This window comes from Oreochromis niloticus, linkage group LG7 (assembly GCF_001858045.2).
Source record: "Oreochromis niloticus isolate F11D_XX linkage group LG7, O_niloticus_UMD_NMBU, whole genome shotgun sequence".
NCBI lineage: Eukaryota > Metazoa > Chordata > Actinopteri > Cichliformes > Cichlidae > Oreochromis > Oreochromis niloticus.
Genome location: NC_031972.2, coordinates 61645284 through 61661825, shown reverse-complemented (window position 1 = coordinate 61661825; position 16542 = coordinate 61645284). Strand labels below are relative to the sequence as shown.

At 41.4% G+C, this 16542-nt stretch overlaps 1 protein-coding gene and 1 long non-coding RNA gene across 5 annotated transcripts in view; one reads left to right on the top strand and one right to left on the bottom strand.

Annotated features, from left to right (window-relative positions):
* tmtc2b (transmembrane O-mannosyltransferase targeting cadherins 2b) overlaps positions 1 to 15652 on the bottom strand; it is an 86717-nt gene extending 71065 nt beyond the window's left edge. The window contains exon 1 of one of the 2 annotated variants that reach the window (XR_002062952.2): positions 15158 to 15652. Coding sequence is in view for 1 of the 2 variants with exons in the window: in XM_003447120.5 (XP_003447168.1) it covers positions 15158 to 15240 (83 nt within the window). In the remaining variant the exon portion in view is untranslated. The remainder of the gene's footprint in view (positions 1 to 15157) is intronic. The other variant, XM_003447120.5, reaches the window with a different exon arrangement.
* Positions 7411 to 10574, top strand: LOC109202945 (uncharacterized). Of its 3 annotated transcripts, XR_003220923.1 has the most exons (5): positions 7411 to 7697; positions 8415 to 8493; positions 9078 to 9235; positions 9610 to 9696; positions 10078 to 10574. It is a non-coding gene; the product is annotated as an uncharacterized LOC109202945 (long non-coding RNA). The 3 variants fall into 3 exon arrangements; XR_003220922.1 differs by lacking the exon at positions 7411 to 7697 and having other exon boundaries at positions 8212 to 8493; XR_003220921.1 differs by lacking the exons at positions 7411 to 7697; positions 8415 to 8493 and having other exon boundaries at positions 8648 to 9235.
* Positions 15653 to 16542: the final 890 nt, after the last annotated feature.

Sequence of the window (16542 nt, the reverse complement as noted above, 5' to 3'; positions counted from 1 at the left end):
TTCAGTTCTGATAATGCATTTTTCTTTACACAAGTGAAGGAAATCTGCCAAAAGGATAAGATTTCTCAGTTCTTCGCAGAGAGAAATTCACTTGCCTCAAGACATTTCTTATTATAATTGTCATTCTTCTCGTGGTATCATTTGTCTTTTTCCAAGACGGTGCAGTAAGCTTCTGAAAAACATAACATTAATCCGAAACACTTGCTAAGTGGTTCAGATTAATGTTATGATCAAAAAAAATTGGCAAAAAGAGAAAAGACTGGAGGTTTATGAATGATTGTTTGTTTGAACAGATATGTCGGGTGGTTAGGGTCTTCATCTGGGACCCCAGCAGTCACTCACACTAATGAAAACAAAGCTTGCGAGCCAGCAGAGCTGAGGATGGATTTTCTCTTTAACTGCTTCCTAATTAAAAGAACCACTGATGTATCTACCATGTGGTGGCAAGAAGTGAGTCTTCTGTAAATGCTGGACTCTTTTGGAGCAGCCACTTAGAGGTTTGGTTTGGGGCACACTTGACATTTCATCAGGTAAGTATTATAAGGCACTGCATAGTTAAATCAGGAAAAGACCTGCACACAGCAAAAAAATGTAGACTTACCACCAAACTTTCACAATCCAGAATCAGACTTCCATTTACTGCCATATTATTGAGAGCTTGATATGGTGGTTTTCTTTCTCTGTGGTTGGAGAAAGGGGGGAAAAAAGGCTGTCTTGGACACCTTTTCCTAAACTAAATGTTCTCTGCTGACCAGGAATAAACCTGTGCCAACTGTGCGAATCCACCTCGTGGTGAAGATGAAGACCTTACTCGGCAGAACGGCTGAAAAGGGAAAGTCGCTCACGTAAAAGGTCAAAGTTGAAGAGAAACACCTCAGCCGCAAATGCCAAGGGTCAGCACCGTGAGCCAAAACAAACCGCTGAAATCAACCCTGTAAACAATCACGATCCCATCAATCAGTCACCGGGCTGATTGTGTTCACAATGACAGAGAGAGAGTAAAGCAGAGAGAAACAGTGAACTACAGACTTGGCCCCGTGCGTGAAATACTATACAACACAAGCTGTTCTCCATCTGGAGAGATGTCAGACTCGTCTGCCTCACCGAGCCATGACAAGCTACATTAGAAGCAGTCAATTCACACCACATTCGATTGGATTTGGTAATTCCACCTTTACATGTCCAAACACAAAAAAAAATTTAAAAAAAATATGCCCCTGATGGCCCCACAGAGGTATTCAAAATACAGAAAATCATTTATTTTAAAAAATAAAGAAAATAACCTGAATACTTTGCAGGTGTAGCTGCTGGTGAAAGCACATGTACCAAAAGAAACAGTAGCAAAAAACAAAAGTAGGAACCTACTTCTTTATCTTGTATGGAGCTTTGATATCGCACACAACTATTTAGTGAGCAGCCCCCCAAGGCTAAGATTACAGCTCTGGATTGGATTCAACTCTTGCCCTCTCCCAGTGAAGCTGTTTGATGAAAGGCTTGGCAAAGGCCACATCCAAGTGTGGTGGAGTTTTCTTCCCCCCCCTTTTTTTTAATTCACTTAAACTATATGAGGTCCTGGACCAGACTGGTCGTGTGGTTGTAAATAACCTGTGGTGTCCCAGAGGGTGGCATGCTGCAGGCTGTTGTGCTTTGCACGCATTTTTTCTGAGCGCTAAAACCACACTCTGGCTTCCCAGGGCTCAACAGTATCAATTAGAGGCAGCTTGTGAAAAGATGTGCTTCCTCCGTTGCTGTGGTCTGGTAAGAGGTAGGAAGTGAGGGAAGAGAGAGGGAGGAGGCAACTCGCACTGCTGGGACTGTCCGGGTCCGCAAGAATTCAGTCTCCAATTTGCTCTGTCAGCTTCTCCATCCACATATATAGAAAACGAGTGCAACAACACATAAACAAGCAGTCCTTCTCAATTTCCTTTTTCTCATCTGAACTGTGCAATAATCTGTCCTCCATACAACCTCAGCTCAATGGCAAACAGCACACAACTGCAGAATATGTGCCACAAAAGGCTTCTGCTATGTCCCGGTGTTAAAGGTCCAAGGGGAGCAGCAGCTGCAGCAGGTTACCCACAGTAGCTCGACTGGCCAGACCACAGGCTCTACTGCACTGCATCTGACTCACTCACTGCACTTAGGAAACACCAGATACTGTAATCATATGTGAAAACCACTTAAACCACAATAATAACAGAAGTCAGAGGATTTCTAACACTTGTTTCCCTTAAAGGAACGAACCTGAACCTGACGAGAAGCAGAAAGAAATCCTCAACCCTGCAAAGTTAAAATAACTGAAAAATCCCACTCATAGTAACAGAGCATTGCAGGAACACACCATCTAAATGCAGCAAAGGTTACGTCACAAACACCGGAACATAAATACAGTCCCGATCAAAAGGTTAAGACCACTTGAAAAATGGCAACAAAAAAAAGTTTTATATATGCACGGTTGGAGCTTAACAAGGTTCAAAGTAGAGCTTCAACACACAACAAGAAGGAATGGGAGTGAGACAAAACACTTTTTTGACCATGCAATTTATTGAAAACAACGCTTAATACCATGTCGCTTTTTTAGCAATAATGGCATCTACATTATGAGTGTTTAGTCCATTTAAATTGAACTTGGGTTCGTTTTCCCCCTTGGTGCGGTGCGTTTGTGCAGGTGTGAGCACAGCACTCGGGTGTGGACCAAAACAACTGCACCAAGACCCTTTGGAGGAGGCGTGATGGTACGGCTCCGGACGAACTCTGGTGCGCTTCGTTTGAACGTGATCCGACCCCGATCTGAACCGACTACCAGGTGTACATTACAAGTACTATAGATGTATTAAGTTCTGTACAGGCTAGCAGCTAGCCACAAATGAACATAAATTCTGCGCTTTCTAAACATTCTCACGTACTGTAGTTTTAGTGGAGTTCACTTGGATTTTTCTCTGTGTGAAAACAAACCAAACCACGGAGAAAAGCTACAAGTTTACTAACTCATCAACTGACTCGGACCAGAGTAAAAGAACTATGGGTGTGAAAACACCCTGAGACAATGAACTTTAATTATACTTTACACTGAACTTTGTTCATTATTAAAATATGGTTCGAAAATGAAAAACAGTGTAACTGCTATGATGATCAATTTAAACAAATAAATAAAGAAATGGAACTACTTTTGTATCTGGCAGCTTTGTTTAAGCAGGTTATTCGTTTTCAGTTTGGAAGTCACGAGTGCACTGACGGACGTGATTTTCTAGCAGTACAACCAAGACACTGGATAATTTAGCTGGCATATTCATAACAGTCGGGCTTCTTTGGGATCACCAACCGTGAATCCTCTGACCTCATTCCTCTGTCTTCTTACCACTTGAGAACAGCCAGAACTTTGAGAGCATGTAACAGAGCGCGTACAGCCGTAATGGGATTGCCCAATTGGTTCTGACAGGTTTGGTGCACAATGCTGCAGCAGTTTTCTGCTCTGTTCAAACAGTGACCTCTGGGGTCTTGATTCTTTGTCCTTCATAAACAACAGGACAACACAAACGGGGATTAATTCCCCTCTATTTGGCGACAAATGGTCGCCTTCACTGGGTCCAGGGAGAACAGAGGGAGCACACAAAGCTTTGTTTTAACAATGAACAAAGGCACTGGCTCCGAACCGGCCAACTTGTGTCATAACCTTATCGAAATGAGCCAGTGCTTCTTGCCACAGAGATGGTGAGGCAAAGTGAAAAGAAGCCTTTTCCTCTTCATTGCTGAAAAGGCCAAACTATAGCATCCCTGTTGGATATGGGGGACAGGGAGGTTTTTGTTTCTAATAGCTTGGGGTTCTCTGCTTACACGCCCTCATCCATAGTGCTGTTAATCCCATTAATATGAAGAGGGCCAAGAGCCTGAGAGTGGCCGTGGCTTAAGAGCCATCAGCCAGCATTAGCCCTGGAAATCCAATCCCTTGTCTAGACCCATTACCAACTTAGCCCACCAGAGTTTAATCATCTGAGACATATTTATAATGATGGCAGCAAAACCTATAGCTGCCCTTTATCAATCGATGCGCTGATTCTTGGCAGCGTCAACGCTTTTCTCACATCATTGAACTGTGGTCGTGAATGTCTGCCACACAAAACTGACCGTGGGTGGGATTCAGGTTGGTACTACACATTGTTTAAGGCAATTATTGTGTGTGTGTGTGTGTGGTTCTGTCTGCAGTACACTGTGCCTGCAAGATCTATTAACCAAGACAATCTGTCAACTTTAATTAAACAGCGAGCCAAGGCAATGAGAATACTCAAAGTGGACTAAGGTCAACATCTTGTGTAGGATTGTAAAGACTGATCTCTAATGCCTCAATCCACCACCAGGCAGCACACCTGACAGCTACATATGGACCATGTTTCATCCCACTGCATGGCAGTTGGGTGATTACCCTGCTTCAGAGCCTGATTATTTTAAAGTAGCTTGATCTGGCCTGGTGAGAGGACAGAGGTGGCTTTCAAGAACTCGTGGGCATGCTATGTATTCATTATCAGCTTCAATCTTATAATAAAACAATGCATTCCCTGCATTTTAGCATGCAGATATCACAGAGTGCCATTTGAGCAGGAGCATATCAACTATTAGAGGTATTTAAGACTCATGTATGTATCGTGTTTCTCCAATGTCTAGACACCATCTGGACCTGGAGGTTATGCGTGTCCAGAAGCGAGGGAGGAGCATGCTCCCTGTGTAAGATGTCAGTCAGGATTACATATTAGGTTTAAAAACCTGGCTTAGCGTTACAGCCTGTTGCTGTGCACAACCTAATCAGATTTAGTAACAATGTTTAGAATATTTAGGTTGTAGCACATTGAATGCCTTAATGTTCTGTAATGAATACAGGATATTTTAATAGTTGTAAGAGAAATTCAAGGACACTTTGTTGTCATTGGTTTCTGAGGCTGTACTCACAGCACAACAATGCTGTGAACTAAATGCTGGGCTGGAGCCTATCCCAGCTGGCAGGGTACACCCTGCACAGGTCACCAGTCTATCAGCGAGAGACAGAACACCTTTCACGCTCTCATTCACACCCGTGACCAATTTAGGATAAACAATTAACCTAATATGCGCATCTTTGGACTGCGGGAGGAAGCCAGAGTACCCGGAGAGCGCCCGTGCAGGTACAGGGAGAATACGCCAAGTCTGCACAGAAAGACCCCAGCCGGCCGGTGGATTTGAACCCTGGCTGTAAAGCAACAGGATTAAACCACCAGACCGCTGTGTCATGGAAATATTATTCATATGAAAATGTACCTAAAATATCCTAAAAATGGCATGACATGAAAACTCAGGATTGGCAAAATCATCAGAATTTATCCTCTAAAGACCATGAATACGAAAGCAAAATTTCACAGCATTAAATTCAAATTGATTCTTAATCTGTCTTGTTGAAATCTGCTTTGCATTTAAATAACAGTTAGTGGTTCACAAGAAGTCACACAAAGCATTGTGGGAAAAAAAAGTTTCCAAAAAATCCAAAAGTTCCTTGGACTGCAAACGCCGTACAGGAAGTTGTGGCTGAAGCATTCAGTGCATCAGCAGATCCTGCCGTGCCACAACCACACGACCGTTTGCTGAATGTTTTTTACTGGTTCAACAACAACCAGAATATTCTTTGTGCGCATTTTTACATGTTAGGACGTCCACCAATAAAACGCTTTCTCAAGTTTAGTCTCTATTGCATGTTTTACAGATATGCGGGTCTTTCTGTCTTATTTTCCCCTTTCTGTCCTCACCACAGTGAATGCAGCATAAGAGCCAACATTTTTTAAATGAACTTCAGGAGTTTCGGTGCAGTAACAAAGATGCAGCGCGGCCATTTCTGGGCCCGATGACAGTGTGAAGGAGTGAGAGTAGCATCGTATCTACTCAGCTGTTTCCTATTAACCTAAATATGAACTCACTCCATCGAAGACGCATGCTTCGAGCAATTCTGTGGGGTTTTGTTGGTAAGAAAAGAAACTCACAAACATATCAGAACCCCTCATTAATGGTATTTTTAGAAACAAATGAATTTCTGCCAGGCTAGCTTATCTTGCAATTGTGGTGAGCGAGAAAATAACAATTTCTACCCTCACTGGCTATCTGTCGAAAACGAGAGCTTAGGAAAATTGAGATCCAATCTATCTGTGGTTGAAACTGAGCTGATCTTTCTGGGCTGGTGTAAAGGAGTCATATTTTAAAAGAAGAATCGTCTTTCTTCCTTTCCTCTTTCTGGTACATTTTAAGGGAAATCTGAGAGATGTTGTAATGAAGATTTCAAAAAGTTGTCACATTCACCGCACATTGGCAGCGCTCACACGTGGAATGTCAACAGACTCACGCTGGAGCTAAAAATCTGTAAATGATCATCAGAAACATTCCTGTTAGAATATTTATTAGAGAAAGTGTGGAACCACCAGGAGTGAGTAGGATACCTCCCACATGTCTCTTTCCTATCCTGCCAGCAGATTATACAGTCTGGCAGTCGAAGGAAGGAAATGCAGGGCCCAAGGTTCTTACCGTTGACAACAGAGTCACACTGAAGAAAACCATTACAGCTCTTTCATCTGTGCTTTTTAAAATGAGCTCTTTGCATTTTTAACTTGATTTAAATTTGCAATAAGTCTTGTTTTAACATTTCCTGTCATGAAAACAACAGGTCATTTATATAAATATATTTAATATATATTCAATATAAATAATATTTGCAATAACTTTGAAGATAAGAATCATTACATATGTTAATGTCCAAAGAACTTCGGGATCATTTACCACATGTTAGAAAAGCCCTGGCTGAGTGGAGAACTCTGCCCCGTCAAAGGATATCACAATATGTAAAGTCTTTCAAACTGAATTTAACAGAACAGCACTGCAACCTAAAACAAACAGATTGAGGAATTCTTCACATTTACACAGAAGAGCTTTAATTGTCTTCAACTGAATTGTTCGGGAATTAAGGAAACCTGACTCCAATATTAATTCTGCCTCACTTTCCACCTAGCAAACCTATTCCACGACCCTGTGCTAATGTTTTCAGTCTGCTGCTTGGTGCTGGGAAAAGCAATTGAGGAATATCAATCTGTTGTGATGGAAAACCATATAAAAGCGGTGAGAATGAATCAAAGTAGCTAATCTGAAGGCCGTAACATAAACAATGAGCTGAAAAATGCTGGAAAGCTCTGCGCATCACAGAGTTAAGTGATAATTATGCACTGTAAAAACGATAACTAGTAATTGTTGATTTGAGTAAAGTTTTCAAATTAAACTGACTTAGAAATAAAACTTTCCATTTACAACCTAAAATAGCTTGTCTGCCCAACAAATTTCTTCCATTGTTGTCCTAACTAAGATTTTCTAGCGAGCATAACAAAGACTATCAACTTTTGAGAAGATTTTTTGAGTCGAGTTGGGAACCGGTGGGAAACCCCGTAGGTGACTGGCACACGTCGTGGTCTGAATAAGTTTGAACTAGACCAAACGAGTCTGAGCAGACTGTGTGATAGTGGTTTGTCGATGTGTTCTGAACTGAAAACCTGCTAAGAAACTTTGAACAAACGTGGCCAAAATTGGATGAAAATTACAATTTTTCGACCATTACGGATTTTACCTGGTCTGAAGTTGGAGTGTATTATTTGACCATTTTTTGGACTGGTGCGGGAGCTGCCGGCCATTTGCCCTAGCAGGTAAGCTAACGACATCTGTTATTAGGATTTTCTACAAGCGCTAGGGTGCATCCTCCTGAGGACCCAGGAGGGTGGAACGAGTAAAGCACTGAAAAAAAGCCAAACAATAACATATTTGAGTCATCTAAGGGACTTATATATCATGTTTAAGCTAGCGAAGGACCGCGCAGGGGGTTGAAAATGATATGCCAGGAGTTCGCTGCTCTAGCGAGCCTTGAATCCCCAGCTAGCTATCGAAGCTGGTGGTAACAGACGTCTCCGAAAACGTAGAAGCATTTTTGCAAAAATGTGTTGTCTTAATAAACTGAGCAGATATTTGAAATTTACACAGCTACATTCTCGCCTGAAAATACCTTAAAAGTTTACTTTGTGACCCAGAAAGAGTAATAAGAGTAATATTAAAACTAAGTGGCTGCCGCCATTGTTTGAAACTAGAATCGGCTGGGCCGCGCTATGAATTCTGGCATAGGGTGGGCCACGAAGGATACACCTGACCCATCCTTCAAAGCCGTGGAAAGTATTGTATTGTTTTGAGAGCCTTTTTGTTGGTGGAGTATTGATTTTATGTACAATTCCACGGGTAGACGCGATCTGTACGGTCCGACTTTGCACATGCGCAGTAAGGATCGGGGAGTCCGATCCGTAACTTTTTTTTCTCGTTTTTTTTTTTTCTACATTATATTGAAATGTTTCATTATTGCAAACATTTTCTCTCAGGCGGAGAGAGGTCGTGGAGTGTCAGCCTATGGTATCTGAGGTCCAGGAGAGATGACCTGCGCTGTTTAACTCTGAGGAGGTAAGACTGTCCTAATTTATTTATAATTTAATTATTATTCAAATTGGGCATGATTTATACTTATATTGAAGCAGTACGGTATTTGCTGGGGTAATGCATTGGCCAACTTTATTATCTTGTGTTACCACTCCAGTCAAGGCCCTTGCCAGTGTTATATTGAAATCCTTACCCTGAACATTTCTGCCAGTACAAGAGTCCCCATGCTAAATCAAAATTGTGAAACAGAAAGGCAATCTCATAATTTTGACTTAGCATGTATTTTTTTTCTTTTTGTGCTAGAAATAGGACTTCTATAGTCTGAGATTGTTAGGGAAAGAATACTAAGGCAGGTCACAGAATCTGATTGGTCACAGATTTTGGTGCAACTTAGAACATAATATGTATTTTCATATTGATACTGGGTTTTGTGGGAGGTGTTTCTATTCCTGTGCAAAAGACGTATTCATGAGAGATTTTTGAAGTAGGTAGGTTTTGCTGTTGATGACACAGTCAGGCATATAACATGGTGCAGACTGTCCAAGACAGCTACCCAGGAATTTTCTGTGTTGAATAAATGACAATATTTTGGTGAATGTATTGTTTAGATATCTGAAAATTTCATCGGATCACAAGCAAAGACCTCCTGGGGACCTTCAATGCATCCCTTGACAAAGTTGTGCCTGGCCTGCTGAAACTGTACTGGTCTAAGAAGGGAGTTCTTGGTGAGGAGATGGAAGACCTCCTGGATAAACTTGATGAACAGGTGAGTGAAGTGCTCCTTTATCTGACATTTTCAGAAGAGAGTATACTTTTCTCTTAACAGAAACTGAAAAAGATGTTGGCTTCAAATAAAACACATCAGTGAACATGTCAGTAAAAATGAATGTCATGAGTCATTGCTTTGTTCTTATTTGGCAGTATTTTATTTAATTTGTAAAACGAAAGTAAAATTGTTAACATGGTGGTGTTGTTGTTTTTTTGGGGCGGGGGGGGGGGGGGGGTTGTACGTTTTGCGTGTTGCTGGGTCTGACCTGTGCTTTACTTTCATTACTATGAGAGTTCTGATTTTGCATTGTGTATAGTACACCATGTTACTTCACTAATTGAAATTCTTGTTTTCCACTGAACACTCTTTAGACATCCAACACTGTGTCCAACGGGCACTGAGAGGCCTGCCCATTTTCCTCAAGAGAAGATGCAACAGAGGTTTTCCTGAAGTGCTTAGTAAGTACAAAAAAGTAATGCAAGTAAAACTAATTGCTATGAGATGTTTTTAAAGGATGAGTTTATCCAAAATGGAAATGTACACTTTCTCAGTGCAGTCCAGATAATTTTATAGTGGGGATTGCAGTTGTCATAACTCTCACTCCTTTTTTTCTGCTGAGCAGCAGCTGGGCATTGTTAGTGGTTGTTCCATAGCAGAAAATATTTTTGTACAAAACTCACAAGGTGGCATTAATTAAAAGAAAATAAGCTTTTTCTTCTTAAAACCTCCATGGGTCAAACGACCAGCATGGTATAGAGGTTAAAGTTAAAATCTTTAGAAATTTGTTTTGTCTTTAGTTTTTCTTAGCTTTCAATAATTCATATTTTACTTTTCTTCAGGACACTGACATTTTGGAACCAGTGTTGAACGGTGCATCAGTTGCCATCCTCACCATCCTACAAGATGACGATGCTGATACGTCTGTGCGAGAACATGCAGTTGTGTTGGAAGGGGACATTGTGCTACATAACATTCCAGATCTCTCTACTGCCCTGGCACACCTCTTTGGCCTTCTGTATGCCCTCAACATTGATTATCCAAAGCAGATGAGTTTTACCTTTGAAGCAATTCAGGCCATCTTATTTTGGCCTGGTCGGACAATATGAAGGTGAAGTGGATAAATCATTATTCGAAATGTAAATTTTAGTCAGATGAATCTGTATTGTTGAGAATATATGGTGAAAATTTGTCTTGTAGTATTTTAAAAGATTTGTTATAGTGTTAGTTTCCTCTTCATTGATGGTAACATTTCTAAGAACTTTTAACTTCCATAGTTCATCATAGTAAGCCTGTGTAAAATGTCAATGTCTGGGTGCATAGGCAATCGTTTGTAGCACTACCCTATTTAATGTGCAATAGTAATGTTCAGCTTTTACAAGACGGTCAGGGTGTGTGTGCATGAATTATTAAGTTGCTGGACACTTTTCTTTTTTGGTTCTGGACTCTGGAATTTTAAGGTCTCTGCTGGGGTGCTCAAAGCACCCAAAAGAAACTGGCAACACGTTTTTGTTTGTTTGTTATTTCTTTTCTTTCTTTCTTTTTGTTTTTTTTTAACAGAAATTCACCCTACTACCCATGACATTCTGAAATGTACTGAAAAGACTGTTGAACAAAATAAATAAGCTTTTAGATAACATTGAATTGTGCTTTGTTTTATTCTATATCTATTTATTAAGTGTTTTTTCAAGTATAATAACAACATACATTTTCCTTTGTTTATATAGGTAAATTTTCAACTCACTGGAGTAAGAATTGTATGATTACTCAACTAGAATATCTGTGTTTGGTGAAGGCAGAAATACATGGCATTGAAACCAGAATTTCTTCGTTAGACTTCCAGGATTATCCTAATTAGGTGAACAAGAAGATCCAAGTTGGCAGAACTTGTAAATCTTAGTTGAGTCAACAACAGTTGGCAAAAGTTGAGAAAACTCAAAAATCTCTTGCATCATGTTGCCTTGAAATTTTAAGTTTTCTCAACATTTTCTTTTTTACAGTGTGTGCAACTTTGTCATTTTGGTTGCATCACACAAATTCGATCTATTCTAAACAGTGATTGTAGCTCCTTTGAAAAACTAAATACATGAGTTTTGAATACATTATATTATTTTGTCATGAAGCTATCTTCACCAACTGTGTCAGCATGAACTCTGTCTCCATCCTGGCAACTACAAGCAACAAACAAGCTCCATTTGAATCCACTTCAAATGCTCCCTTGAAACTGGTGAAGGGAGAAAAACCCTAAACTCCTTACCGAACGGGACCATCTGGAGACACTGGATGATAGAAGCCGGGGGCCTAAAGGTTTTGGGGGGGTAGCTGAAAGGAAGACAGACAGAGGGGAAAAAAAGATGCAGAGAGAAACAGCAGCGAAGCTACATCTACGAAACCATGTCGTGAGTCCCTCTCTGCAGGCAGGACGATAATTACAGGGCGCAGGCTAAGAAACCCTGACTGGGAAAAAAAGTAAAGATATTCAGGCTGCTGGGTTGCCGCCCTTGGGCCCTCAAGATAACCGCAATGCTAAGCAGCAATCCTACAGTATAGGCTATGAGAATAGGGTTCAAGATCACTGCAGTGACACTGTGCCAAAGAAGAGACCGCTATGGGTATGGACAAGCCTATACTGGGGCAGGTAGGTCAAAGTACTCTGGTCTCCACCTCAGAGGCCAGATACAGGTTTTCCACACGTCTCTGAAGAAAACGTGAATACATTTGAACTAAAAACAAATATTTAATAGTTTCTTTTTCCTTAACCATATTTACTATAACATTTGGGTGGTGTCAACATGAGTCACCACCCAAACCTCACATAAACTGCCTCAGCAAAGCAGGTTTTGGTTCTGCCCTCAATCCCAACTTCTCTAATAAAACTTTCAGAGCATGGAGCTGTACGATGACTCGCCTTTACCAACTGTCTGACCATTATAAATCACTGGCCATGCCCAGGGAGGCTGCGTCCTTCAGCGTGACCCACAACCTTCACACATCCTCACACAGTCAAATTGTACACCATAACACGAGGGTGGAAAAATGAGGTGGGTGCAGTTCATCACATCCATCAAACTCCTGACAGTGAACAATAATCCATAAAGCCAGGGTGTGTGTGTTTGGGGGGGGCGGTGAAATATACCTTAAAACAGTCCAGTGTTTACAGCTATTAAATGGAGAATTTGGCAGCTTTTTAAGCTTCATTAAAAACATCGTCACCTTGATTAACCTGCACTCAACAGGTTTTTATAACCGAACAAAAGAATCCTGCAACCAAACCACGGAGGTCTTTTCATTATCACGGTGGTACCTGGTGCACACGGCTTACAGGGAGCCGCAGAATATTGCACCAGTATTTCTCGTCTGACATTTATCTGAGCTCTCCCATTCCTTCACTCAGCCCCAACCGTAGATTACAGCAGTGCTGATATGAACTACATGACGTATGATTCCCATTTTCCAGTGCAGGTGTCAAAGCTGTGTATGTGCTAATGATGACTGTGTCCCAGGGAGGGAAAAGAAAAGCCGCCCCTCCTGGGAATTTGGCCGTGGAGAGCAGGTCGCTCTTCCACGCTGTCATTCGTATCAAATGAGGGGCCATTACCGGCTGCAGGGTCAGAAAACTGACTTGCATGGAATTATTTATTTAGACTCTGGAGAAAAATAATTTAACATGTGTAAACAAAATTTTTTCCCCTCTCCTTTTAAATGTGAACTTCCTTGGTTACGGCCTTGGTTACCAGGCATAAAGTTTGCTTAAATTAATGTGTAACCACTGAACACACATATGATAAGACGCATGTGACCGAGGCACTCCTGTTACCACGAGAAGAATGAATTTGAAAAAAAAAAAAGTATTGCACTGCTACAAAGCGACTATGAATCCTCGGGTGTCTCTTCTGTGGCATCTTTGTGCCCCCCAGGCATTTTATGCACACTGCAATCTTGAATTCTGATTTTAAATCACAAACTGATTTAAGTCTGGGCACTGGTTTCACAGCCAGGAGCAAAGGAGAAACACAATCGATCTTTTCACAGACAGGAATCAATGTCGCCTTCTGAAAAACAGCTATATTTATTTTTTTCTCCTCAGCTGTTTACCATAAAAAGTTGAATCGAAGCTATAAATCTTTATTTTGGGGCGTGCCGTCGTTATATTCTGTAACTCTGGTGTCCTTTTAGTTTATGAAAAACAATATGTGAATGATGCATAAATTAGTGTCACAGTTTAAATAAATCCACTCTAAAGGCTGCAGGGTGTTTAGTAATGGCAAGCTCGAAGTCTGATTTATTGCCATTACAAATTTAGTATTTTCCATAATGACAGCATAAAGACATCATCTTTTTTCAAACCTAACCCAGCATTAGCAAGTCAGATCAGTTTGTATGCCCAGGACTGTTGTACTTAAAATGATACAGCACCGCTGCACACACCCTTCCTCTCTCCTCCCTCCCTCGCTCTCGGTGGAGCCCAGGGGGGACAGGAGACGGCTGCTAATTGCAAGCCTGGAACACGTGTTAAAAACAGATAACGCTGGATGTGACAGATAGCCTGCAATGGAACAAGATGTCAGAGACAGAATACTGCACGTCAGAGCAAAACCCCGGCTGGGATGGGCGAATTCTGTCACTCATCTGTTTCACCAAAAAAAACCCTGCAAAAACCTGGAGCCAAACTCCTGCGGTAATAAATAATTATTTAACAATTATGTTAACATCTTCTCATAGAATTATCAAGGTTTGGCTTTCTGTGTCACATTCAAACTTGGAGGGGCTCTCACCTCTCCACCTTCCTATCATGTAAGTGTGTGAATCACCCGACCTAAGCACAAAGTGCAAAACGCACAGCAACACACAACTGTAAAAGAAAAAGTGTCATACTTTCAGCAAAAAAAGAAAGAAAGAAAAAGACCAGGGGGAATGTGCTCAGCAGGAAATGTTCTATATACAGAGCAGTGAGCAGAGATGTGCAGGAAATACACCACTAGTTGATGTTCAGTGTTTGTACACTAAGCTGTATTCTCTGTGTGCGCTCTACTCTTTAAAACACCTATAATAAATGCACAGCACTGCACAATATACTGTTCAGAGAAAAAGCATCCCAGACTAACAACTATGAATACTGGCTGTATTAATATTGATAGGATTTTGATACAGTGATAGGAGCATAAAATGTGCATGCAGCTGACCTACATCAAGGCAATGGATGGAGAGTAGGGAGCCGGAGGCACTGACAACCATTCAGCCATCAAATATCAAAAGGCCAGCTATGAGTAATGCATTTCCCTGCATAACAGCGACTGAGCCCACAAACCAATGAAATGGGTTACAACTTTGAGTAAATGAATAAGAAAACGCTTTGCACACTGGTGCATGTGTGGAACTGCTGCAGAGATATGAGGCACATTTTTTTCCTGTTGGGATCAATTAATTCCTCAGCACATCTCAAGACTTTGAGCAAGTCCAGACTTTGAAGAACTTATTTCTGAGGCGTACGGGCGCGCTGCCTATTTACGTCTGACTACACTTTTCAACTTACGGAAAAACAACAAGCTGTGATCCAAGAAAGCTCAGCTGTAACACGGGAATGTTGAAATATTAGCCCAAAGGAATTATCTTTCAAGGCAGCTGCCACACATGTCACAAACAAGCACACGTGTCTGGACTGTGGACTCTGACAGTGACTTTCAAAGCAGTGGGACATTTCCATCACTCAGCTTCTCCTCGGAGCACAAACTACTGATACCTGATACCTGCCTTCGGGCGGACTGTTTGTAGTGACAGACACAACGCTCTGTTTTGATGCTGACGCAATGAAATGCCCCCTTCCTCCAAGTTGTAAATCATCGTTTCGCTACAGAACTGATGAGGTTTCCCGCTAGTGGATACAGCACCGTGCGTTTGGATGTCATTCATTCACTCAAGTACCTGTCATCGTAGCAGAAATCGGCGCCCAGAGTGTTGACATACAGGACCAGAGCCACGGCGCCGCACAGCAATTCTGCAAACATTTCTGCCTCGCACGCGCGCGGGGAAATACTAACAAAAACAAAACTAAGCAAACTGGGAAATAAGAAAAAATAAAGAAAATTAAAAAGATGCAAAGCGAGACACAGAGAAGCAGCGAGTCCCGGTTTCTAGCCCCTCTCAGTTCCCGTCTTTGTCAGGATGTCTCTGCGAAAACAAGTCCATTCTCTCCCCCCCATCATCCTCGCTGAAGTGCGCAAAGTGGATAATCCATAGGTGGCTTTCTTTCTAACCCATGTTGGGTCTGAGCCCGAGAGCTTTTTATCCCGCTGAGAGTTGGGCAGGAAATAAAACACGAGCAGCGTTTCGTGAATCTGTGACAACACACGCAGCACGCCTCCCTGACACAGAGGAGGATCAGCCTCCGATGCTCAGCGGCCGCTGCTGGCTAAACGTCGCGATTGAGACAGAGGTCAAGTTAGACAGTCTGGAATTGTCCAACATCCGGGCAGACTTTCAAAATAAACTTGTCAGTGAGGCAGCGCGAACAAAACAGATCTGCGATATAGTGTTAGGATGTAGATGAGTAGATAAAACAAGGAGTAAAAGACACATAGCTGCCTTTTGACCCCACATGAGGTTAATTTTAACAAAGCTTTATATTGTTCAGTGAGCTCCCCCCATATAGGATTTTTATATATACTCTTTTAATAATTGCATTAATCTCCAATAGATTCGATCCATATTTAGTTTTCTAATAACTTCATTTGTGTCAAACCTTTAGATTTAATATGGAGGATCAATCTGCTTCACTTCCGCGCCAAACCTTCGCATTTCTGCAAACTTCACGCAGCTATGCTCCTAACGCATGTGGTTTGAGAGCACTCGAGCGCATGCGCACGCTCCCCTCCTCTAGAAAGGGGATAAATCACACTACACGATGCTGAGAACCGTTGGTAGGGGTCACTTAATACTGCTAAGAGTAGTCCATAATGTCAAGGTGGTCCTTAGAGTGTATGCTTCATAAACGAATATCATATTAAATTTCACAAAACCGATCCCAGCGGGATGTCACTGTAATCTGTGGCGCTCATCTAACATCTACAAAAGAGAATAATACATATTTGCTGGATATAGCTCTTATTGCTTACATAGGAGAATTAATAATTAAAGAAACACAGGCTTGCTTTGCTTTAAGAAATATTTCCCTCTACTTTAAATGTGGCTTCAATTTGCTGCACATATAGACATACAGGAAACAGCAGCTGAATAAGACACAAACATCCCGTGCGCTTGCCTTGATGACGATTCTTACGAATTATGGGTGAAAAAATTACAGTTGCTTA